At 42.2% G+C, this 26,150-nt stretch overlaps 1 protein-coding gene across 1 annotated transcript; it reads right to left on the bottom strand.

The window, feature by feature from the left end:
* Positions 1-24,969: 24,969 nt before the first annotated feature.
* On the bottom strand, positions 24,970-25,502 carry LOC117815836 (nucleoside diphosphate kinase A2-like). The gene is given in 2 exon segments (XM_034687790.1): positions 24,970-25,081; positions 25,083-25,502. Coding segments are annotated over 2 exon segments (456 nt in total). The 5' UTR covers positions 25,442-25,502; the 3' UTR covers positions 24,970-24,984.
* Between the last annotated feature and the right edge of the window lie 648 nt (positions 25,503-26,150).

Raw genomic sequence — 26,150 nt, 5'->3', positions numbered from 1 at the left:
CCCCCTCTTGAAATTTCAGCATTACACACTTTGCAAATCGCTATCCGTAGGTCTTTATATATATATTGAAATACGTCCACACTGCAGACAAGCGCGTACTGACCACAGCTTTTGCTTGCTTCATCTGTTTCGGCCGTGTTGTTTCGGTGATAAAAGCCTTTTAATTTTTGGCTGCCAAATTTTCGGTGCATCCCTAATAAACAATGTACAGAACAGAACTGGGAAGATGGGTAGAAAGACTTAGTGCACATGTAAGAAGAGAAGGATGAACTGATTGTTATAGAGTGTGACCACTGCAGGAAGAAAAGACCTGCGATATCTCTCTGTGAGACACCGCAGGTGAAGAAGTCTGTCACTGAACGAGCTACTTAGTGTTGTTATGGTCTCCTGGAGGGGGTGTGACGTGTTGTCCATCAGAAAAGATAGCTTTGCTATCATCCTCCTGCCAGCCACCACCTCCACAGGGTCCAGTCTGTTCAGCTTCTTCCTGTCAGCAGCAGAGATGCTGCTTCCCCAGCAGACCACTCCAAAGAAGATGACTGATACCTTCACAGAGTCACAAGTAGAAGTATGGCTGAGTCGTGGCCTGAGAAGCTGGCTCTTCTGTGTTGGGCCATGCGTCTGTCAAGAGGTTGTTTAGTTTCACCAATGTACCGTTCCCTGGATTCTTTGTTACACTGTATGGCATAAACTACATTACTCATTTTGTGCTGAGGTTTTGTGTCCTTGGGATGAACGAGTTTCTGTCTCAACAACAAGAAACACTAAATCTGTGACCAATGGTTCAGAAAGGTCCTGCTGCAGGCGCCTCTCCATCAGGATCAGATTCTGGATCAGATTCAGAGGGTTGAAGTAACGCGGGTCTGTGAGCAGCCGTGTGTATTCAGCCAACATGTAAACATTAGATCAACGTGCTGGAGAGCTGAGGACACATCCACTTCCTGAGGGGGCGTGGTCAGAGAGCTCATTCTCATTTAAAGGCACAGACACAGAAAATAGACTGTTCTGAACAGGGCTGAAAAAGGGGGGTTTACAGGCAGACCGAACTCTGATTTCAAAGTGTTTTCATGAGCAATAAACTTTAAAGACATGTTTTGGGGACCTTTTAGACCAATATATTTTGATGAAAAAGAGCATCATATGTCACCTTTAATATTAAAGCTTCAAAGAATAAATCAATTACATGCTTCTCTGCTTTATCACAGTCAAGTCTGTTCCTCTTCTCATCGAGAACATGAGCTGCAGCACTGAACAGTCTCTCACTGTAGGTGCTTGTGCACGGAGCAGACAAGTCCTTGCGTGACATCTTTGCCAGGTCAGGAAAGCGGCCTTGGTTGTTTCTCCAGTAGGCAAGAGGGTTATCACTTCTGGGGATGGGGACATTAGATCAACGTGCTGGAGAGCCGAGGGGACATCCACTTCCTGAGGGGGCGTGGTCAGAGAGAAAACAGACCGTCCTGAGGAGGACTGAAGAAGAGGGTTTTTCAGGCAGACCAAAATCTGATTTCAAAGTGTTTTTTTGAGCGTAAACTTTAAAGACATGTTTTGGGGACCTCTTAGACCAATATATATTGATGAAAAGAGCGTGATATGTCACCTTTAATGATAAAATCTCAACATTTTTAAAGTTAACATATTTATTTCTCAATATATAAAATTTAACAGATATATCAAAACAACATCCAACTGTTTGTCTATATAAATGTCTTCACCATGAAATGAACAGAAACAGGATTATATAGGTGATTAGATATATTAGCTGACTCATGCTCGTGGCGTCTAATTGCTCTTTCAGGAGTCTATAGGTTAACACACCTGAATGCCTGCAGACGGGAAAAAGTCAGTTCTCCGTCTCTTTATAAGAACAGGACACACAACTTACTTATTGGACATTCACGCACACAGGAACCGTTATAAACAGGGCAGGTAGTCGGAGTGAGAGAGTCCGTCTCAACTTAATCCTCCTGCAGCTCTGCCTCACTGTGAGTGCTCGCAATAATGATTTTGTTAATATTCAAAAATGTCACCTGCAAGTATTGGACCATTTCATAGTGGCTTCAGTATTTGCATCTGTTGTTTTGAAGTTGTTTTCTTCTTATAATGTATCGTCAAAGAAAAGTTTGTGTTTAATATGTAAATATATCTTTGTATTATCCGTTAGCCTCCAGCTAAGCTCGCCTGCTGCCACTGAAGCTGCTGCTGTTCAGCGTAGCCTCAGGTGTCTAAGTGATGTTTCTAAAGCATGGTACAAATCAGTCTGCTCTTTTCTTTTACATTTCACTGGTTATAATTAAATAAAAGGTCTTATTGTACATGCATCTCTTTTACATGCATATCATTCACTCATCAGGAGAATTGCACATGTTGGTTTTCTAATACTACGTGGTTACTTCTTTAAGTCAGTCATTACACACAACACCTGAGGAAAGAAATCTATGTCTGCACCGACCATCCAGTGCAGCTATAAACGCACACACACAGGTCCTGTTATGGCAGATAAGAAGTAAATGACATTTCTGGAGTTGAGCTGATGATTGAAGCAGATACACAGCAGACACACTCCTGGTTTAACTGCCTGCAAAAGGACACAACTCATGGACAGAGAGCTGCAGAGAAGAACAAGCTCTGTAAGGAGAGGTGTCAGTCTGTGTTGAGCACATGACTGAAGAATGAAACTTAACAATGCTCATTAACTGTGATTTAAGAAGTGTTAACACTGCTGTATTTGCCTTTGACTTGATATGTTAGTCTCATGCCTCTTTGCCAAACTCCTTGAAAGTCCACAAAGGTTTACTTTGCACCCAGCCGGGGAAATTAGGAAGCAGAAGTCACAATTACTTCCCTTTTTGATAAAGCTTATAGTTAGACCTGGCTCAGCTTATAGTTTGGACCAGCTCTTAGTTATGCTGTTATAGGCTTAGACTGACACACTGGGATCCTGTCTTTCCCTCTCTCTCCTCTGTCTGCCTGTCTCTTCCTTTAACTCTTCCTGTCCCATTAAAGTTCCTAACCATAGACCTTTCTGGAGTCCCTGAGCTCCCTTGTCTCTTAGGTTCCTCTGGATCTCTGCTGCTGTGGATGTGCCAGACTCCAGCTGCTACAATTACTACTATCCGTCTCACCACTATCATCTCTCTCTCTCTCTTCATCTCCCTCTATCCCTCTCTCCAACTCGGTCTCAGCAGATGTGTGTCTAACATGAGTCTGGTTCTGCTGGAGGTTTCTGCCTGTTAAAGGAAGTTTGTCCTTGCCACTGTAACTTGCTAAATGCTGCAAAGTGCTCTGCTCATGGTGGATTAAGATGAGATCAGACTGAGTCCTGTCTGTAAGATGGGACTGGATCTGATCCGGTCTTGATGTAGGGTCTTTGTTAATAATAGAACATAGAGTATGGTCTAGACCTGCTCTGTTTGGAAAGAGTCTGAGGAGAACGTTTGTTGGGATTTGGTGCTTTATAAATAAAGATTGATTGATTCAGATTTAAGTATTTGGGTAGAGGTTGTTTCCACACCTCCAGCCTCTGTGCTAAGCTAACAAACCTACCTAAATATTTAAAGGGAGCCCTCAGACACCGGACTGAATTCAACTATCCTCCAAACCAACAATAATCAGCAAGCTATGGAAGTTACATAAGTAGACTCCTGCTAGGATGATTTATATTAAAACAGTGATCCTTCACCCCTCACATGGCTAAAAAAGGAACTGTAATGTGATGCTTAATCATGTTACTGATTAAAACTGGTATCAAGACACGTATTCCTACACATTAAACTAAATCTACACTTTCCACTCCTCACATTCTGCAGGAAAAACCCAGACATAAAAGTCACATGTAGAGAACAACCTCGAGATAAAGCAAAGTAAAAAGGAACGACAGAAAACAAGACAAAAAAAGACGACTGTGAAGACGAAGAAGAGAGCGATAAAATAAGAAAGGACCAGACCAACAACTTCACATCAAAAGAACAGAGGAGTGGAGGGGTGGAGGGGTGAAAGTTTGTTCAAGAGGAAGAGAAAAAGTAACTCCCAGCAGAGTTTAGCAATTAAAAGCACCTTGTTAAGGAAGGAAGCAGCAGTGACAAATGGACTCTGCAAACACACACACACACACACACACACACACACACACACACACACACACACACAGCAGGAGATACACACACACACACACACACAGCAGGAGACAAGCAAGGGGCAGATGCAGACATTTAAAAACTTCTGTATCTTTCACTCCCTCCCTCATCCCTCTCTCTCCTCCTCACCTTACTCATTATAAAACAAAAACAACATCTCTTCCCTCTTCCTCCTTCTCGTCTTTTACTGCTCTACCCTTTAATCTGCCTCCGACACGATCAGAGAGGTCTGCAGCAGACGTCCCAGGAGGCATGATGATAACTGGTTGGAAGTTGTAAAGGTCAGCGTCACCACCTGGAAAATGTGACGCTGGATGTCAGACATGAAACACCTTCCTCTCAGTTCGCCCTGACGACGGTGAATCTGTGAACTCAGTGTTCGTTTGGGTAAATAGGTTGACTCTGCAGAGTCTCAATTAGCAGGAAGGAGAGGTTTTATCTCTGCAGCCTCACTTAGTAATTCAGGCTGATTTTTACATAACAGACTTTATCTCTGCAGTGGCTGCTCTCTGAATCTTGTTTTTCTTTGTAATGCAGCATCACAGACTTAAAAAGATGCAGTATAAGTGAGCCTGGCTGGATCGCCCAGACAAATGATTCCCTGTTCACACGAATCAGATCACAGTACGGCTCAACAAATGGTCGCTGCCTGCTGCTGGCCGCCTGTGTCAGTCCACCAGGAGCTGTCTCATGGTGTTACAATCAATCCCCCTGCAGACGCTGCACATGCTGCACATGCTGCACCGCAGCTGGTAGTTTCTATATTTATCCACAAGTCCTGTGGATCACAGCCAGGGCCACACCGGCTCCTTTGTGGACTGGATATTGGACAACCAGCTTGTGATTGGAGGGTCATGAGTTCGAATCACAGTACGGGATGGAAAGGTGTTGAAAGTTAAAGATGATGAGAGTGGAATAAGGCTCTTTAGTAGCATCTAGTGGTGAAAGTTTGGTACTGCAATAGAGGACCTGTGAAACGTCACCTTACATCTCTCTCCTTTCATTTCCTGTCATATTTTTAGCCTCCCTGTCTTGCCTTTCAGGGAGGGATAAAACAGTAACCCTGAGGAATACTTTTAAAATCTTCAAAAGACTGAAAAGGAGGGACAATTTCCAAAACTTTGAGCAGTTTCAAGGTTTGCACCTATCGCTCAAATTCCAAATGCAGAGCTGTTCTGCTCACATCTGCTTGACATCTCGTCACTCACTCACTCAGCAGGGTGACAGTCATTGATCAGCAGCCCTTAAAAGCACTCTCACATTAAGCTGTGTCACCTTTTCTCTGAACAGCTGCTGCAGCGTTGATGTTATCAAGCTGGAGCCGGTGGTGAGCACTGTTACCAGGTGTGAAAATGCTAAAGTAAGCAAGCTTTGTAAGTTTTAACAAGCTCAAGAAAAGAAGAGGAGGCAGACCTCGGAGGAAACCAAGCAACTTAAAAACAAATTCTGCCTTTGTGCATATTATGTTATAGCTTAAATGTCTGCATTAGCCTGTTGAGATATAATCTCCATCAACAGATTCTGCACATTAATACAGAACCTGTTGGTGTGCTGTTCTGGGGTTACATTTATAAAACGGTGCGTGAGAATGCAAAAGTGGCAGGTGCTGTCTCCCACTCTCTCCAGCAATGTTCACTTTGTAAATCAGGATCCACCTGGACATATGAGTACATAGATCAGTCTCATATTCTGCACACTACACACCCACATTTGTCCATAAATGGTCAATGCACAACAGCACCTTCAAAGGGAATCAAAGCTTCCTCTTTAACGGTAAATGCTTCAGGTGACTGAAGAAAGCAGGGTGTGTGAAGCTGCAACCAGTGTGTCTTTGCATCTTTGTGCACAGCATGGTGTTACAGAAAGAATCACACTTGGTGATACGTGCAAAGTAATGAGGATATTAATCAACGACTGACATTCTTCAGCACACGTTTTATGCTTTTATAGAAAAGATGCCTTAATTTCCCCCCATTATGAGCTTTAAAGACTAACACCAGATCTGTGTCTGGTCTGCTTCCGTGCTCTCTCATCAGTCAAAACCCACAAGTTGTGTTTTCAGAGCGCGGCACGGAGCAGGCCCGCCAGACAGCTGGAGTCATGTGACTGAGGTTTTTCAGCAGTAATCACTGAATCAAGGATTCTCCTCCTCCTCTCCTCCTCCATGTTGTCTTTCTGGTCCTCTGAAAACCTCTGACCTGTTGACTCCAGGCCTGGCTCCGCTCATCATTACTTTGGTTTGTTGTTGTAGTTAAGTGAAATACGATCTGGTGATAACACAGAGTGTTTTATTCTGAAAATTAACCGGATGTTTTCATTTTGTTTTGGTGAAACCTGACTTCCTGTCCCGCTCCATCTGCTCTGTTGAGATTGATGCGTCGTGCTCCGGCATCCGGCAACAATAGAAGTCTTGAGATTAGAAATCAGAGATGCAGCCGGAACTCACACAGTGGAAGTTAACAACACATTGACCAGAACAGAAACCTATCAGATCCGGTGCTGTGACAGATTGGAGACGGACCGGACACAGATCTGGTGGCATTTGGACGTTAGGATAGCTATGTTCACGTTTCTTTACAGTCTTTGGTTGCTCCGTGTGTTTTGTCTTTGGGGCTTCTTACAGACATTGGGTTATCTCTGCAATGGGATGGGGTGGTCCTCCTCAGATTGACTGATGATGTAAACTTTGCCCAGCATTTATGGCTTTGTGTTTTTCCAATGTGCTTGCAAATTCCATCCATCCATCCATGATCTTGGCTGCTTATCCTGTTAAGGGTCATGGGGGGGTGGAGCCTATCCCAGCTGGCTTCGGAAGGCAGGGTACATCCTTGACAGGTTGCCAACCTATCACAGTGCTTGCAAATTTTGTTGGATAAATGTTTTCAAGAGTAAAAACTTATTTCTCTCACACTCCATCTTTCTCTGTCCCTTCTCACTCTATTGTCTCTCCTTTTTGTTCTTCTGTTGGATCTTGGTGCAATGACTATAAACCTATCAGATCCGGTGCTGTGACAGATTGGAGACGGACCGGACACAGATCTGATGGCATTTGGACGTTAGGATAGCTATGTTCATGTTTCTTTTTCAGTCTTTGGTTGCTCCGTGTGTTTTGTCTTTGGGTAGACTGGTGACCACATATTCAACTTTATTTTCCATGCATTGTGTTAAGGTGTTGAGGCTACCTTAAAAAAGAAAGAAACTTGGGCTTCTTACAGACATTGGGTTATCTCTGCAATGGGACGGGGTGGTCCTCCTCAGATTGACTGATGATGTAAACTTTGCCCAGCATTTATGGCTTTGTGTTTTTCCAATGTGCTTGCAAATTCCATCCATCCATCCATGATCTTGGCTGCTTATCCTGTTAAGGGTCATGGGGGGGTGGAGCCTATCCCAGCTGGCTTCGGAAGGCAGGGTACATCCTTGACAGGTTGCCAACCTATCACAGTGCTTGCAAATTTTGTTGGATAAATGTTTTCAAGAGTAAAAACTTATTTCTCTCACACTCCATCTTTCTCTGTCCCTTCTCACTCTATTGTCTCTCCTTTTTGTTCTTCTGTTGGATCTTGGTGCAATGACTATAAACCTATCAGATCCGGTGCTGTGACAGATTGGAGACGGACCGGACACAGATCTGATGGCATTTGGCCGTTAGGATAGCTATGTTCACGTTTCTTTTTCAGTCTTTGGTTGCTCCGTGTGTTTTGTCTTTGGGTAGACTGGTGACCACATATTCAACTTTATTTTCCATGCATTGTGTTAGGGTGTTGAGGCTACCTTAAAAAAAAAAAGAAACTTGGGCTTCTTACAGACATTGGGTTATCTCTGCAATGGGACGGGGTGGTCCTCCTCAGATTGACTGATGATGTAAACTTTGCCCAGCATTTATGGCTTTGTGTTATTTCCAATGTGCTTGCAAATTCCATCCATCCATCCATGATCTTGGCCTCTTATCCTGTTAAGGGTCATGGGGGGGTGGAGCCTATCCCAGCTGGCTTCAGGCGGAAGGCAGGGTACACCCTTGACAGGTTGCCAACCTATCACAGTGCTTGCAAATTTTGTTGGATAAATGTTTTCAAGAGTAAACTTATTTCTCTCAACCTCCATCTTTCTCTGTCCCTTCTCACTCTATTGTCTCTCCTTTTTGTTCTTCTGTTGGATCTTGGTGCAATGACTATAAACCTATCAGATCCGGTGCTGTGACAGATTGGAGACGGACCGGACACAGATCTGATGGCATTTGGACGTTAGGATAGCTATGTTCATGTTTCTTTTTCAGTCTTTGGTTGCTCCGTGTGTTTTGTCTTTGGGTAGACTGGTGACCACATATTCAACTTTATTTTCCATGCATTGTGTTAAGGTGTTGAGGCTACCTTAAAAAAGAAAGAAACTTGGGCTTCTTACAGACATTGGGTTATCTCTGCAATGGGACGGGGTGGTCCTCCTCAGATTGACTGATGATGTAAACTTTGCCCAGCATTTATGGCTTTGTGTTGTTTCCAATGTGCTTGCAAATTCCATCCATCCATCCATGATCTTGGCCGCTTATCCTGTTAAGGGTCATGGGGGGGTGGAGCCTATCCCAGCTGGCTTCGGAAGGCAGGGTACACCCTTGACAGGTTGCCAACCTATCACAGTGCTTGCAAATTTTGTTGGATAAATGTTTTCAAGAGTAAACTTATTTCTCTCACACTCCATCTTTCTCTGTCCCTTCTCACTCTATTGTCTCTCCTTTTTGTTCTTCTGTTGGATCTTGGTGCAATGACTAGAAACCTATCAGATCCGGTGCTGTGACAGATTGGAGACGGACCGGACACAGATCTGGTGGCATTTGGACATTAGGATAGTTATGTTCACGTTTCTTTTTCAGTCTTTGGTTGCTCCGTGTGTTTTGTCTTTGGGTAGACTGGTGACCACATATTCAACTTTATTTTCCATGCATTGTGTTAGGGTGTTGAGGCTACCTTAAAAAAGAAAGAAACTTGGGCTTCTTACAGACATTGGGTTATCTCTGCAATGGGATGGGGTGGTCCACCTCAGATTGACTGATGATGTAAACTTTGCCCAGCATTTATGGCTTTGTGTTGTTTCCAATGTGCTTGCAAATTCCATCCATCCATCCATGATCTTGGCCGCTTATCCTGTTAAGGGTCATGGGGGGGGGTGGAGCCTATCCCAGCTGGCTTCGGAAGGCAGGGTACACCCTTGACAGGTTGCCAACCTATCACAGTGCTTGCAAATTTTGTTGGATAAATGTTTTCAAGAGTAAACTTATTTCTCTCAACCTCCATCTTTCTCTGTCCCTTCTCACTCTATTGTCTCTCCTTTTTGTTCTTCTGTTGGATCTTGGTGCAATGACTAGAAACCTATCAGATCCGGTGCTGTGACAGATTGGAGACGGACCGGACACAGATCTGATGGCATTTGGACATTAGGATAGCTATGTTCACGTTTCTTTTTCAGTCTTTGGTTGCTCCGTGTGTTTTGTCTTTGGGTAGACTGGTGACCACATATTCAACTTTATTTTCCATGCATTGTGTTAGGGTGTTGAGGCTACCTTAAAAAAGAAAGAAACTTGGGCTTCTTACAGACATTGGGTTATCTCTGCAATGGGACGGGGTGGTCCTCCTCAGATTGACTGATGATGTAAACTTTGCCCAGCATTTATGGCTTTGTGTTATTTCCAATGTGCTTGCAAATTCCATCCATCCATCCATGATCTTGACCGCTTATCCTGTTAAGGGTCATGGGGGGGTGGAGCCTATCCCAGCTGGCTTCGGAAGGCAGGGTACACCCTTGACAGGTTGCCAACCTATCACAGCGCTTGCAAATTTTGTTGGATAAATGTTTTCAAGAGTAAACTTATTTCTCTCACACTCCATCTTTCTCTGTCCCTTCTCACTCTATTGTCTCTCCTTTTTGTTCTTCTGTTGGATCTTGGTACTATGACTAGAAACCTATCAGATCCGGAGCTGTGACGGATCAGAGACGGTCCGGACACGGGTCTGGTGGAATTCAGCTGTACGTTTGGAGTCAGACTAAGAACAACGAGGACGAGCAGAAGGAAAAGAAAAGTTTCTATCTCTGATCTGAACGACCGCTGGCTTCAATAGAAGCCCTGAAATTGGTTGACGCACCCGGGGGCTTAATCGTCGTCAAATAATAGCTGATGGGTGCCGTGATTGGTTGCTAATGATGACAATAATGACTCCAGTGACTGACTGAAGAAAATTATTAAAAATTAGCCAAATAGCTGGGAGAGTGTGAGTAAGGATCCAGATGAAATGATGTCTCGCTGTGAGTAGAAACCATCCAGCGGCTCTCTGAAGAACGATCTATAATTTCTTTCATATCATTTTAGTTCTGAATCTAAAGTTGTGATTGAATCACTTTCTCATCTGGTGGAGCAATTACATTTTTAATGTGAAACTAAATGGAGTTGAAATTGTCCCCTCATTGAAAAATGAGCCGCCTGTCACTTTGATGGAGGAATAAAATCTAAACTTTTCCCCCTCTCTTTCTCTCCGTCTCTCCACCTGTCTGTGGAGATTCCTTTTATCTCCACGCTGCTGTTTATTTCACACGCCACGCTTTGTCAGCCGTGGCGGCGTCTGAAGCGACAGACTGAAATGAATGTGAGCATTCAGCACGCCTGACTGATTAATCACGTCACTTCTGTTTGTGCTTTCGCTAAAGTTTCACTCTACTTTCCTCAACATTCGCTCCTCGTCATCAATAACGCTTGATTTTGTGTCATCGCTCCACTTTACGACGTCTTTTTGAAACATCCGCCACACTCATGCTTCACAGCGGCACCACCTGCAGTGATGGATGATGATGATAGACTGCGATGAAATAAATGATGATATCCTGCCTGAACAGAGCAAACAGGAGGAGCAGTCAGAGGAGAGACAAAGGTAATGTTTGATAATGAATGACTCTAAAAACTTGAGATACTTAAGAGATGAGACGGGTGAGGATTAACAAGAAATGTAAAGTACTGTACGTGTAGATCATAAAAAGAAGAGTGATTGAATACAGATATAAATCCCAGAGCATCAGAAAGAATGACCTCATCTTAAAGGTGACATATCACGCTTTTTTCATCAATATATATTGGTCTAAGAGGTCCCCAAAACATGTCTTTAAAGTTTATGCTCAAAAAATCAGATTTTGGTCTGCCTGAAAACCCTATTCTTCAGTCCTCCTCAGAACACTCTGTTTTCTCTCTGACCACGCCCCCTCAGGAAGTGGATGTGCCTCAGCTGTCCAGCACGTTGATCTAATGTTTACATGTTGGCTGAATATACACGGCTGCTCAGAGATCATGTTCCTTCAACCCTCTGAATCTGATCCAGAATCTGATCCTGACGGAGAGGCGCCTGCAGCAGGACCTTTCTGAACCATTGGTCATAGATTTAGTGTTTCTTGTTGTTTTATTTGTCAGTATGTAGACGTGTGTCTTGGTACACAGCTACGAACATGTAGCTATGTAGCTATGCTTACTAGCGCTAGCACTTATCCATGATAAATAAAAATCATCCACTAGATCTTCAAATCTGCAGACGTGGGGAGTAAAACCGACCTCTACCAGAAAGGCAGCGGGACCTTTCTGAAGGATTGGTCACAGATTTAGTGTTTCTTGTTGTTTTATTTGTCAGTATGTCGACGTGTGTCTTGGTACACAGCTACAGCTACAGGTATGAACATGTAGCTATGTGGCTATGCTAATTAGCGCTAGCACTTATCCATGACAAATAAAAATCATCCACTAGATCTTCAAATCTGCAGACGTGGGGAGTAAAACCGACCTCTACCAGAAAGGCAGCAGGACCTTTCTGAAGGATTGGTCACAGATTTAGTGTTTCTTGTTGTTTTATTTGTCAGTATGTCGACGTGTGTCTTGGTACACAGCTACAGCTACGACATGTAGCTATGTAGCTATGCTAACTAGCGCTAGCACTTATCCATGATAAATAAAAATCCTCCACTAGATCTTCAAATCTGCAGACGTGGGGAGTAAAACCGACCTTTGTGTTTATTAAGACAGCCTACAACTAGCATGCCTCCCTCCTAAGCTCCTTGTTAGCACACATGTGTGCAGGGAATGAAAAACGGGGGAGGGGTTGAGTTGTATTTTATATAGTCTATGGGCTGAACAAGCTCTGAGCTCTGACTCCGTGACAGACCGGATATTGTTGTGACGTATGAAAAACACTGAAAACTGAAACGGCTCGTTTCACACACATTTACAGAAAGGTGGAGAAATCAGAACAGGGGCAGAATGGATTCTTTTCATTTTCGGGGGGTTTGTAGACATGTCAGGGACACATATTTCAGGTGCTGCTGGTCTTAAATCTCATTAATGAATGCTTTGTAAAGCATAAAAAGTCCTCACTTTAGATCAGCTCACAAAACCATGAACAAGCAGCTTATAAGTCCTTTGTGACTACCTTAATTAATCAGAATTTGCTATGTAATAAGGTGATCACTAACCCTTACTTAATGTTAGAATCATAACCTGTAAATGTGTTTATAATCGGTTTATAATGACCATAATAGCTCATTTGTAATTGGTGAATCCATCATTTATAAAGTATGAACAAAGAGTTAGTTAACACATTATAGAGAGTCATATTCATGAATAATAAAACATTTATAACTGTGTTTGTGCATGATATATAAATGAGTATTAATGTATGAACAATGCTTTACAGATGATGAGTTAAGTATTAATTAAGGCTTAATTAATGCTTAACTAATGCTTAAAAGTGTGTAGTTAATATAAAGTGTTACCACACTTTCTTATAAAATCATTCTTGAACCACAAATAAATCCAAAACACATTTTATTTATCACCATAAAATGATCACCAACTACTCTGGGGTAGCTAACAGCTAGCTCAAGCTTTCTGTCAGAGCTTGGCGTTAAACTCAGGCTGACATTCAAAATGAAACATGTTGAGTGAAAAGCTTGTTTTCCTGTTCTCTTATTAACTGAGAAAAATTCAAACATCTGCAATGTTGTTTTATTATTGTGAATGTTCACATCATGACAAAGTTGAAATAGGATTTGTTGTGCAGCATTAATTCACTGCTTCTGTCACATAAAAAGAAAAATAATGAATGTGTAATATCTGCATCAACACACAATCCTGCATGCTTCCTGCAGACTCATTCCTCCTCGTCCTGTGTTTGTTTTCTGAATTTCCATCAGCTAATCCAATGAGAAATTAATGCAATTAGTTTAGTATTAAGAAGGACTTAAATCCTTGAATTCATATCAAATACACCGAAACAAGAGAGCGAGAGAGAGTTGAAGGATTAGTAAGTGAGAGAGAGAGAGAGAGTTACACAGAAAATAAAGTGAGCGAGAGCTGTAATACCCTTGTGAGACCTCTGTATTTACTGCACTGTTAAGCAGCATCCATTTATCTCCTGAAAAACCTGCTTTCTCTCTCTCTCTCACACACTCACACACACATACACACACACACACACCCGCACATGGCCCAGCGAGGGCCTTCTCCCTCGACAGCTCGGCTAATTAGCTCCATTTAAATGAATGGGTTAAGCAGGGTTCCCTCTGCAACATGAGCTGCTGCTACAAATGCAGCTCATTTAATTGTGTACTGCCACACACACACACACACACACACACACACACACACACACACACACACACACACACACACACACACACACACACCAAACAGCATGCATTCACTATATCTGCAGAGCACTGTTCAACTATCTCCATTTAAATCCAGAGGAAGCCTCAGAGTGAGTTCACCAAGAAGCAGAGGTGAAGCTGAACGAGCTGATCAGCGGTGTGTCTGTAGAGAAAGAAAGAAGCAGAGGGGTCGTTGAAGAAGAAGAAGTCATAGAACCAAGATCCAACAGAAGAACAAAAAGGAGACAGAGTGAGGAGGGAAAGAGAAAGATGGAGGGTGAGAGAAACAAGTGAATCAAAAAAATCAATCAATCTTTATTTGTATAGCACCAAATCACAACAAATGTTACCTCAAGACGCTTTTACAAACATACCAGGTCTCTAGGACCACTCTATGTCAAATTATGAACAGAGACCCAACACCAAGACAGGATAAGACTCAGTCTGACCCCACCTTAATCCACCAATCAACATTGCAGAGACACAACAAGCTGGGAAAGAAAAACAGGCAGTCACTTTTAAACCAACGTCCCTCAGAAGCTGTAGTCTTTTTTTAGAGGTAGTCTCATCTTCCTGTAACATGATTAGGGGTGAGAATTGACTAGATTTTATCAATGTCAATGCCATTGTTGATTCTGCTTATCAATCCAATTCCTTATGAAAAACAAAAGTAGTTCTACACAGTCTTCCATTCCAAAAGGAACCATTTATTTTTTTTCCAAAATTGAGTCTGCACAAGACTGAACATATTCAACTTGAACATACTGAATAATAGGTCAGGGGCGGAGCCACACAGTTTTGACTTGGGTGGCCAAACTGGGGCACTGACTGTTGAAGGGTTGGCCAAGCGTGGAAAACATTAGGGGCTTACCCCAAATCTAGGAGGGTTACCTCCAATAATCACATCTACTTTAACTTCTTACTATAAAATAATTTAACAAGTGTTACATTTTTGTAGATTTTTAACGTTAACATTAAAAATGTGACTCGAGAGTGTCAACATTTAAATCTGCTGAACTGAATTCTTTCAGGACTCAAAATGAAGATGATTGTCCAAAGTCAAAGCATCAACAAAAACAATATTCAAATCCACAGAAACTACTGTCTCTGCAGCTCGCTGAAACACAACAACACAATAGCTGATTTGAATATAAGTAATGCCTCTGACATGGCAAATAGCCAATCATGTTTAAGAATATCAGGGGTGGCCAATCAGTTTTCAGGGGTAGCCGTGGCCACCCCTGGTCACCTCCTGGCTCTGCAACTGCAATAGGTTCACCTCATTCTCTGCCACCTGGTTGAAAAGACTTTGAATTTGGAGAGGAAAAAACGCTTTTCCTCCGGGGGTCATCGCAGAGGTATTTTACCCGCTCTTGGTGCCTCATTTTCGGCCTTGCGAGTCCGGACGTAGCCCCTGGAGCCTGGAGGAAAACGCTTTTCCTCTCCATGTTTCCTCGTGGTTGAAGGAGTTCTGCGTCGCAGAGTGTGTGAAGTAATGCAACGCACCGCGATGTGACGTTAGGTGACGTTGTGCTGGGAAATGAATCTTTTGAGGTGTACAATTCCGATGGATTTGATCAATTGGCACCGGGTCCAAGTCGGATCAGGTTTTCGATTCCCACCCCTAAACACGATGCATGGAAAATAAAGTTGAATGTCGGGTCACAAGTCTATCCAAAGTCAAAATGAACGGAGCAACGAAAGACTGAAAAACAAACGTGAACATAACCACCCTAACGGCCAAATTCCACCTGATCCGTGTCCTGGCCGTCTCCAATCTGTCCAGATCTGATGTGTTAAATTCCGCTGGATCCGCTCCGTTGTGTTCTGGCAGTGTTTCTGCCTTCTATTCTCAAGACTTCTATTGTTGCCGGATGCCGGAGCACGACGCATCAATCTCAACAGAGCAGATGGAGCGGGACAGGATGTCAGGTTTCGCCAAAACAAAATGAAAACATCCGGTTAATTTTCAGAATAAAACACTCTGTGTTATCACCAGATCGTATTTCACTTAACTACAACAACAAACCAAAGTCATGATGAGCGGAGCCAGGCCTGGAGTCAACAGGTCAGAGGTTTTCAGAGGACCAGAAAGACAACATGGATGAGGAGAGGAGGAGGAGAATCCTTGATTCAGTGATTACCCAGGGAAAACCTCGGTCACATGACTCCAGCTGTCCGGCGGTCCTGCTCCGTGCTGCGTTCTGAAAACAAAACCAGTGGGTGTTGACAGACGAGAGAACACAGAGCTGTACTGCAGTGAATCGGAGACGGACCAGACACAGACCTGGTGGAAGTGCCGTGTAAGATGTTTTTCATCTCCCTCTTAGAACCTTGGGTGTGGTGTTTTTGTCATTGCAGTCTTGTTCTTGAACCATGGGTGACCATTCTTTAAAGATTGGTGGGTTTGCGTTGTTATGTCTCTATCCTGAATGATTGGTTGACCTGGTAGGGGTTTGTCAGTCAAAGGTAGGTTTATTGTCAGTTTTACTTCAAACAAATCATTTTCTGTCACAGTTATCACCTGCCACACCTGCTCAGCCTCTCAGCCCACTACATTTCCACTCCCCTTCGTTTACCTGAACCACACTCTCCTCATTAAGCCAACACAAATAACCTGTTCCTCATTACCTGCTGCCAGTATTTAAGTCCTGGTTTCAGCTCACTCAGTGCCAGATTGTTCTCTCTGCAAATGCAAGACTCTCCAGCACTTTTCCTCGGACTGATCTCCCGGTTTCGACCCTGCCTGTCCCCGACCTTCCTTCCTCGTTTCTGCCCTGGTAACTACCTCAGCCTTCTGTCCCCGACCAAGAGATTTGCCTGCTCCTCGTCTGTTTCCAGCCTGATCCTCCACACAGCAAAACCAGCTTCTCAACAGACATTGTGTGACCTGGCTAGTAAAGAGTGTTACCTGCTGTTTCCTCTGGGCTCCAGTGTGCTGCTTTTGGGTTCACCCTCACACCCGTAAAATTTTCAAAATGTTAATGGTAATGGTCTGAAAAGACTTACTCCAGGGACTGACCTTAAACACATTAGGTAAATGTTTTATATGAGGTAATAAATCAACTGAGACAAAGCTTCATTTTGTCATCTGAATGTACGCTGTTGTCATCCCCTGCTGGTCATAGGAGAAAATGCCCAACAGCAGCGAAGGCCACTGAAGGCCACGTCCAATACACAGTCTACGATCGCACCCACTCACATTTGCAGGTAAACCCTTTAATGTCACTTCTCTGCATTTATGTGGACTCTGTGGAGTTTGGAGCTCAGGGTACGTTCTTAACTTGAACCCAGAAGTCTTAAGATGTTGAAAAACTATCAAACCAGATAATTTTCTGAACATGAAGGAGTCTGAAAAAGTTCTTAAACGTCCTGAATATTTGTATTAACAACTAAAGGAGAAAGTTAACTGCAAATAAATCATTAAGAAGGAAATGAACTTGAGATATCTTACTCTTGATAAAACATTAATCCGCTTGATGGGACAGATTTAAACACAAAGAGAAAAGAAACCCTCCAAACTGAGGAATTATTTACAATAAAAGCACAAAGGAATTCAACTCTGTGTGTGTTCCTGAAATAGAAGTGAAGTTCTTCTGCTTCTTATTGAAGAAAGTGAAGTCACCCTGTCCAAAACTTTGAAACAAACTCTGCCTTAATGAGCACACTGGAGCAAACACTGGAGCAAACACTGTCAAAACATTGGTGTTAACAGTCATCCCCTCACAATGAGCACAAACTCATGTGATTTCCTCCCATCATTCTTCATTTCACCTCCTTCACCGAGGCATTAATAAGTCATGGACGCGCTTTCTCGGGCAGAACACCTCCCAGTACGGCTGCAGGAGACGCGGGGTGGAGAAAAAACGTGTTTCCCCTGAAATATTGAACAGCCTGGTGTTCAGCAGCTGTAAACCTGCGTGCACTGAAGGGACGTGCTGCATGGATGTGTGTGCGTGCAGCCTGATTAAAGCTCTGATTACCTGTTGGGATGCTGTGAATATTTTAGATCCTCCTGAATGAGGTCTGAAAGTCAATGACGATAATGATGATGGGGGTGGTAATGGTTTAATGATAGTTTCTGTTTGCTCTGATTTTCTCTGCACTTTCTTTAAAGTTTTGACTCAATTTTTCAGGATGAATTAATTAGGTAAAAACCATCGAGCAATGACGCCAAGTTAAATTAGAAATGAAGAATCAGGCCTTATGTTGGTTAAAAACTGGGAAAGGTCAGTAATTATATGGAGCTTCAATTACACAACAAGTAACATTCACTCATTCATAGTGCATTCATACACTAAAGGCAGAGGATGCTAACACAGGACTTCCACCAGGTCCTGCTCTGTGTTCTCTCGTCCGTCAACACCCACTGGTTGTGTTTTCAGAACGCAGCACGGAGCAGGACCTCCGGACAGCTGGAGTCATGTGACCGAGGTTTTCTCATAGTAATCCCTGAATCAAGGATTCTCCTCCTCCTCCTCTCCTCATCCATGTTGTCTTTCTGGTCCTCTGAAAACCTCTGACCTGTTGACTCCAGGTCTGGCTCCGCTCATCATGACGGTTTGTTGTTGTAGTTAAGTGAAATATGATCTGGTGATAACACAGAGTGTTTTATTCTGAAAATTAACCGGATGTTTTCATTTTGTTTTGGTGAAACCTGACTTCCTGTCCCGCTCCATCTGCTCTGTTGAGATTGATGCGTCGTGCTCCGGCATCCAGCACAAATAGAAGTCTTGTGTACAGGGCCGGCTCTTCCAATAGGCAATATAGGCAAATGCTAAGGGCGCCGTGGCCTCTAGGGGGCGCCACAAAAGAGGGAAAAAATACCTTAAATATAATTGTATTAAAACTAGTTATTACTATTAACTCTTCAAATGGAAAAGCTCACATTGATTCAAATGTAAGGCAATGGGGCGGCGGCGCCACTAGAGGTCTCTAAAAAAATGCCTGTTTTGTACATAGTTTTGTAAATAGTTGTAGAAAGGTTTTTTATATAGCTTTTGTATATATTTTATTTAGTTTTTGTATATAGTTATTGCAGAGTGTAAATGTAGCCTATGCATATAGTTTTTGTGAGCAAACTGTGTGGTTAGTATGGTAAGTTTTGTTACTGTATAGTAAGTTTTTATTGTGTAGTTAGGGTATTTATATTTTATTTCATATTTTTTTTAATTTAAGTATGTAAATTTGGTGACATGTTACCTTACAAATTAAAGACATTGATAAAAGCAATGCTATTCGATTTATTTTGTAAGTGCATGTTAATCGCCAATGGAGGGGGGGCGCCATTTAAAATTTCGCCTAGGGCACCACATTGGGTAGAGCCGGCTCTGCTTGTGTATCTGATCCGGAGGACTCCAACCTGCCGGATCAGAGACGCAGCCAGAACGCAACGGAGCGGATCCAGTGGAAGTTAACACATTGGCTAGAATAGAAACCTATCAGTATATGTGACGGATCTGAGATGGACCGGACACAGATCTGGTGGAAGTTGGTCTTCAGTAAAGTGCACATCAGTGTTGACGTTTCCCATTCACACACATTCCTCTGGCTTGGAGTAGTTTGACGTTCAATCCCTCGTCCAAGGACACTTCGGCACGAGGGAGCTGAGATCAAACTACCAACCTTCAGAAACAAATCTTCATGCTTGTGTTGTGAGTAGAGTCTGACACATGCTCAGCCACTGGATATAAACAAGCACAAGACAGCATCTCACAGTCCGGCATGGTTTGTCAGTATATTGATCTAGTGAAGGGGTTCCCAAAGTGTCGGTCGTGATCCCATTGGGGGTCGTGAGACACAAATGGAGGGGTCATGAGATGTCTGCCAGAATATATATTTTTTAAGTTATCTAAAAACAGGGGCTGCACGGTGGTGCAGTGGGTAGCGCTGTTGCCTCACAGCTAGAAGGTACCTGGTTCGAATTCCCGGCTGGGCGGGTGCCTTTCTGTGTGGAGTTTGCATGTTCTCCCCGTGCATGCGTGGGTTCTCTCCGGGTTCTCCGGCTTCCTCCCACAATCCAAAAACATGCTCAGGTTGATTGATCACTCTAAATTGCCCCGTAGGTGTGAGTGTGTGCATGAATGGTTGTCTGTCTCTCTGTGTTAGCCCTGTGATAGGTTGGCGACCTGTCCAGGGTGTACCCTGCCTTCCGCCCGAAGCAAGCTGGGATAGGCTCCAGCACCCCATGACCCCTAACAGGATAAGCGGTCAAGATAATGGATGGATGGATGGATTTAAAAACAGTAAATTTTACCCATTACAGTAAAAAATATCGACAAAAATAGTAGCTAAACTTGAAATAAAGATAAGACAAGATAAGATACTCCTTTATTCGTCCCACAACGGGGAAATTCATGGAGTTACAGCAGAAACAAAAAGGTGTACAGTACATGAATTTCAACAAGAATATATATAGAAAAAGAAATGTTCATCAAAGACGACAGCTTGGCCATAATTCTCCTGTCAGCCACCACCTCCACAGGGTCCAGGACTGAGCTGGCCTTCTTCAGGGAACATCAGGCCTAGCATTGTTCAGCATCGACTTGCTACGGGCTGCTAACAGCTGATCTTGTATGTAAACAATGTTACCGTGGATACATGCAGGATCTCCGGACACACACAGGAACAAAAGGAATAAAAACGCCACTGCAAACGTAGCCAGTTTGGTGTCTATGGCCAACAAATGAGTCATTAAAATACATGAAAGGCTCCAAATACAAAGAGAACTAAACAGATGTGAAAAAAGGTTGAAAAAAGAACAACAAAGAGAGAGCTGCTGCAACAAGCAGCCACTCGAGCGGCGCTAAGCAACAGAAAAGGTTAAAAAAAATAATAATAAAACCTTGAAAATAGAAAATGTAATGAGTTTTCTGCCTTTCTTTGTTTCCAGATGACTCCTAAGTTTAGGGTTAGTGAACAGTTCATTATCAAAAGCATCAGTAGCAGCAGGTTAATTCATAACAGCACAGGAAACACAGACACATGCTCATATAGGTAGGGTCATTTTCTGCAGAGCAGCTAAATGAAGACACATTAAATCACTTTGAGGGACAGGGGGGGGGGGGGGTTGCGAGTCTTTTACATCTCTATTTTGAGGGTCTTTGGCTGAAAAATGTGGGAACCCCTGGTGTATTGAATGGAGATAAAGTTGCAGGTAGGCTGTGTCTGGTTAAAGCTGCTGTCAGGAACTTTTGTTTTGCATCGATTCTGGCGCCCCCTTATGGACAAAGTGATACCTCTTATCTCTTGTCTTATACATGCAAAAGTAGTGTTTTCAACAAAAACCTCATCCTGTTGTCTTTTAACAGTCAACTTTATCAGGCAATGTGATTATTTTCCATGAAAACAGTCAAATAAAGGCTGCTTCTGAAGAAAGATGTCCATCATCTGGTCTGAAACCTACCCCATCAGGGCGGTTTCAGGCATTAAAAATGACAACAGAGAAGGTGTCAGTGTTGCTGCTGATGGTCTTGTTTGCTATTGAAGGTCATAAAGAGGCATCAGTATCATTTTCAGTCTGTTTCTCAGCAAGTTCAAAACTCCTCACAGGGCCTTTAAACTGACATATAACCACTCCACCAGAGCAATAAGGAACCAGCACAGGCATGAGGACGCTAACCTGCAAGGAGGACTGAAGGCTGCTGGAGCTAGCTCTGCTAGTGTTAGACACCCTCTACTAAGAATGGGCAATGATTTTCTAATATACAAATTTTCGTTCACTTTGAATAATTCGAAGTTACTCCAAATATTTTCTCATTATAAAGTACAATTCTTCATCATTTTTACCGGTGCCTGGTTGTAATACAGTATTCCCACCAGACGGTGGCTACAGAGCGTCTTAAAGCTGTTTACTAACCGCATTAAGTAACAGAAGAAGAAGAGGTACCACTTTACAATAAGGATCCCTTAATTAGCATTAGTTAATGCATTATTAAGCATTAATTAACAGTTTAATAATAGTTTAATAATCGTTATAATGTATTACCTAACATTAACTAACACATTAGTTAATGCATTAATAAGCAGTTAATTAATGTCCACTGCTCAGAGTTAATTAATACATTATTAAGCATTAATAAAAGTTACAAAACTTAATTAGTTAACCATTAGTGAATGCTTTCTGGACCCTTATTGTAAAGTGTAACACATGCATCACTTAAGTAACACATTATAAATGCTAAACTGCCTCATAAGCATTACTTAACCATAATTAACCATTAGTGAATGCTTTTTGGACCCTTATTGTAAAGTGTAACACATGTACCTCTTAGGTAACACATACGCTGAAGCAAAATGAGTTGAAATGTAGTTGAAGCAACACATATAAAGAATTTAACACATTTTATTTAGAATAAAACAGATAATCAAAGATAACATCTCAACTGGCACAGAGAAGTACGGTGGCCCTGAGGGCTCACAGCACTGCAACTTAAGAAAACACATGCAAAAAGACAAAACACAAGCAAATTAAGAAAACATCTTCATCAATTTGACAACACATGCGCAGCATTTAGAAAACGCGATGCAAAGACCACAACACAATACATTAGAAAAACGTGCTGCAAATAGACAGCAACACAACACAAGTGTTTCCAGAGGACACTTAAAAGTGATGCACACGCTTATGCTTATGAGGCAGTTTAGCATTTATAATGTGTTACTTAAGTGATGCATGTGTTACACTTTACAATAAGGGTCCAGAAAGCATTCACTAATGGTTAACTAATTAAGTTTTGTAACTTTTATTAATGCTTAATAATGTATCAATTAACTCTGAGCAGTGGACATTAATTAACTGCTTATTAATGCACTAACTAATGTGTTAGTTAATGTTAGGTAATACATTATAACGATTATTAAACTATTATTAAACTGTTAATTAATGCTTAATAATGCATTGACTAACGCTAATTAAGGGACCCTTATTGTAAAGTGTTACCGAAGAAGAAAACATTAGGGAAAGTTGCTGCCATTTTCACACTACCACACATGTATTTTTTTGTGTGTTGTGTGCAGTTTTATTGGAAAGCAAATTCACCATTTAACCAAACTGACAGTCAAAGGCTTGTTAGTCATTAACTGTACGTCGATGGGATGAATGGAATGTTTCTAAAAGGAATGAGATCAGGAATGAATCCGGACTAGATCTGGACCTTGCAGACCACATCAGAGTACAGTATGACGATGAGTAGAGGATCAGATGGGAATGTGATGACAGTGGGACATGAACTTCAGACGTCAGCTCTTCTGCCCTCTAGGCTACGGGCCAAAAACGGGAAAACTGCGGCAAGAGCTGCATTTTAGATATTAAAACCTGGATGTCACAGAACTTTTTACAGCTCAACCAGGAAAAAACGGACGTACTTGTCATCAGCTCAAAGGCTCAGAGAGAGAAACTGGCCTCCACACTAAATGTTCATGGACTTAATCCAAGCCAAGAAGCAAGAAACCTAGGTGTTTTATTTGATTCTGATTTTAACTTTAAACCACATGTTCGTTTTATCACCAAAACAGCCTTTTATCATTTAAAGAACATTTTCGTTTCCGTTTCTCTCTCTGAGCAACACAGAGAGACTAATGCACGCTTTTATAACCAGCAGGCTGGACTACTGCAATGCTCTCCTTTCAGGTCTTCCAAAGAACACAATAAACAAACTGCAGTTAATACAAAATGCATCAGCTAGAGTTTTAACGAGGACCAGAAGGAGAGCACACATTACGCCTATTTTAAAATCTTTACATTGGCTGCCTGTTGCTTTTCGTATTGATTTTAAAATTATTTTACTAGTTTTTAAGGCGCTGCATGGCCTCGCACCAGACTACATCTCAGAGATGCTTTTAGTATATAAACCAGGTAGGTCTCTCAGATCTGGCTCCTCTCTTTTAGCTGTTCCTAAGAGCAGAACTAAAACATTTGGTGACGCTGCTTTCAGCCACTACGCTCCCAAACTATGGAACAGCCTGCCGGAGGAGCTGAGAGGAGCTGATGGAGATATTGAGACTTTTAAACGTAAACTAAAAACGTATTTATTCAGTCTGGCTTTTATGTAGGGTTTAACAATTTTATTACCTACCTTTTACTGTAATATTGATTTAAATGTTGCTTTATTATTTTAGTAATTTTAACTGTTATCTTATTCTATTTTTATGTATTTATTCATTCATTTATTTAATTTTATTTATCTACTCAGTTTTATTGATATTTTTCAGCCTTAGTTTTATTTTTCAACTCTTATCCTTACCTTTTAAATCTATTTATTTTAACTATTTTTATTTCTTAATTTTGATGCTTTAACTTATTTTAATTACACATATTTTATTTTGGTGTGCATTGGTCTCTATTTTATTTTATTCAATTTATTTGTTAAGGGACCCTGTACAATATTTAACATAAATGTCACCATCTGATGCATTGTACCAGAGTTAGCTTAAAGCTAATTTACATCTGCAGTCCCTTGGCAGGTCACAATTAAAACATCACATTGTAAAAACACTTGCTTGCACACACACAAGCGCACGCGCACACGCACACACACACACACACACACACACACACACACGCACACACACACACACACACACACACACACACTCACACACACAATCAAACAAACAAACAAACAGTATGTATATCAAGTTAAAAGTATCAAATCAGTGGTTGCAGTGTTGAGCGTCCTTTAGCAGACTTTTCAGTTTGGTTTTGAAGCTGCTGAGAGATTCACTGTTCTTAATGTCCTCTGGTAAGGTGTTCCACTGAGTTGTGGCTTTCACAGAAAAAGCTGACTGCCCAAAGGCAGTACGGCGAAAGGGCACATTGCAATTTCTGAACGAAGAGATTCTTGTTGATTTAACGGAGTCCACTGACCGAAAGTTGATAAATTGACGCAGCGGAGGCGGGGCCAAGCCATTTAAAATTTAAAATTTTATTTTTATGTTGTTCTTATTTTTAATTTGTATTTTTATTAGTTTTATTATTATCATTATTATTATCTTCCACTAAAATGTCTTAGCATTGTTTCATTTCTGCTTCTTTCTTGTTTTCAATCGCTGTAAAGCACTTTGGGTTGCATTTTATTTGTATGAAAGGTGCTCTATAAATAAAGCTTGATTGATTGATTGATTGATTGAAGAGTGTCACTGGTCCCCAGCTTGGTGTGAGGACGCCGCAGGGCTGAGAGGTTTAGTACAGCCAGCTGAAGGCACAGCTTGAGTAACTGACCAGCTCGTCATCCTTGAACCACAGGGAGATCTCCTTGTTGGCACTATCCAGTGCCTCTGCCGTGGATGATGTTCTTGTTGACATCGATGCAGAAGTCTCCTCTGATGGTTCCGGGCTTGGAGTCGGCGGGGTTGGTCTCACACAGCATCACTCTGCCGGTCTTCACAGCACCCTTGCCTTCCCACACCATGGCAACCACTGGACCAGAGCTCATGTAGTTGATGAGAGTTGGGAAGAATGGTTTCTCCTTCAGGTCGATGTAGTGCTGCATCAGGAGGTCCTCGGACGCATGGGTCATCTTCATCCCAACGAGTTTGAAGCCTTTTTGCTCAAACCTCTTGATGACCTCTCCTATGATGCCCCTCTGCACTCCATCAGGCTTGATGGCGATAAATGTGCGCTCCTTCAGCTCTGCCATGATTCTTTACAATGAGACTCCGGTAAGGTGGCACACAGTAGTTGCTCCGGTTGACGTGGGAGAAGCACACACGTATTTCCAGAGACTAAGCATGGCTGTAAGTTGTAAACACACACGCCACGCCACGCCACGCCACGTCACAAAAACACCCACATAAAGATGGAGACAGACGCTGACAGTGCCACTACTAGCAGCACCTCGTCCTGCTGCTGGTTAACGAGACTGTCACACAAACAGACTGATAATGGGACAGGTGTGTGTGTGTGTGGGGGGGGGTTGAATAATCGTCAAATTGATTATCGAATTGTATTTTGGCTTGAAATGCCCATCCCTACACTACAAACTGATATGGCATTGTTTACTCAAAGATTCTGTTATCCCATGTTTAGCAGTATTAATTAAGTTGTGTGACATTTAAGTAAGTCAGTTAGTCAGTATTTAAGTTCACTGTCACTTCAAAACCTCCCACAAGGACACCCCATGGATGGACAGAGATCAAGTTCCTCTAAAGCTTTCAAAATAAGAAAAAGGCACAACTTGTTTGTCTTATTCGAGCATTCAAACTTCATCAGCTCAAACTATTTTTAACCTGACCTGCTGAGAAGTATTGTAACAAGACAGGAAGACAGGAAAATTAAAACAGAACCAATTCCACAAGAGAGAGAGAGAGAGAGAGAGAGAGAGAGAGAGAGAGAGAGAGAGAGAGATG

The sequence above is a fragment of the Notolabrus celidotus genome, chromosome 7 (assembly GCF_009762535.1).
Source record: "Notolabrus celidotus isolate fNotCel1 chromosome 7, fNotCel1.pri, whole genome shotgun sequence".
NCBI lineage: Eukaryota > Metazoa > Chordata > Actinopteri > Labriformes > Labridae > Notolabrus > Notolabrus celidotus.
Note: the sequence above shows the minus strand (reverse complement) of the source record. Positions and strands in the feature narration are given on the sequence as shown.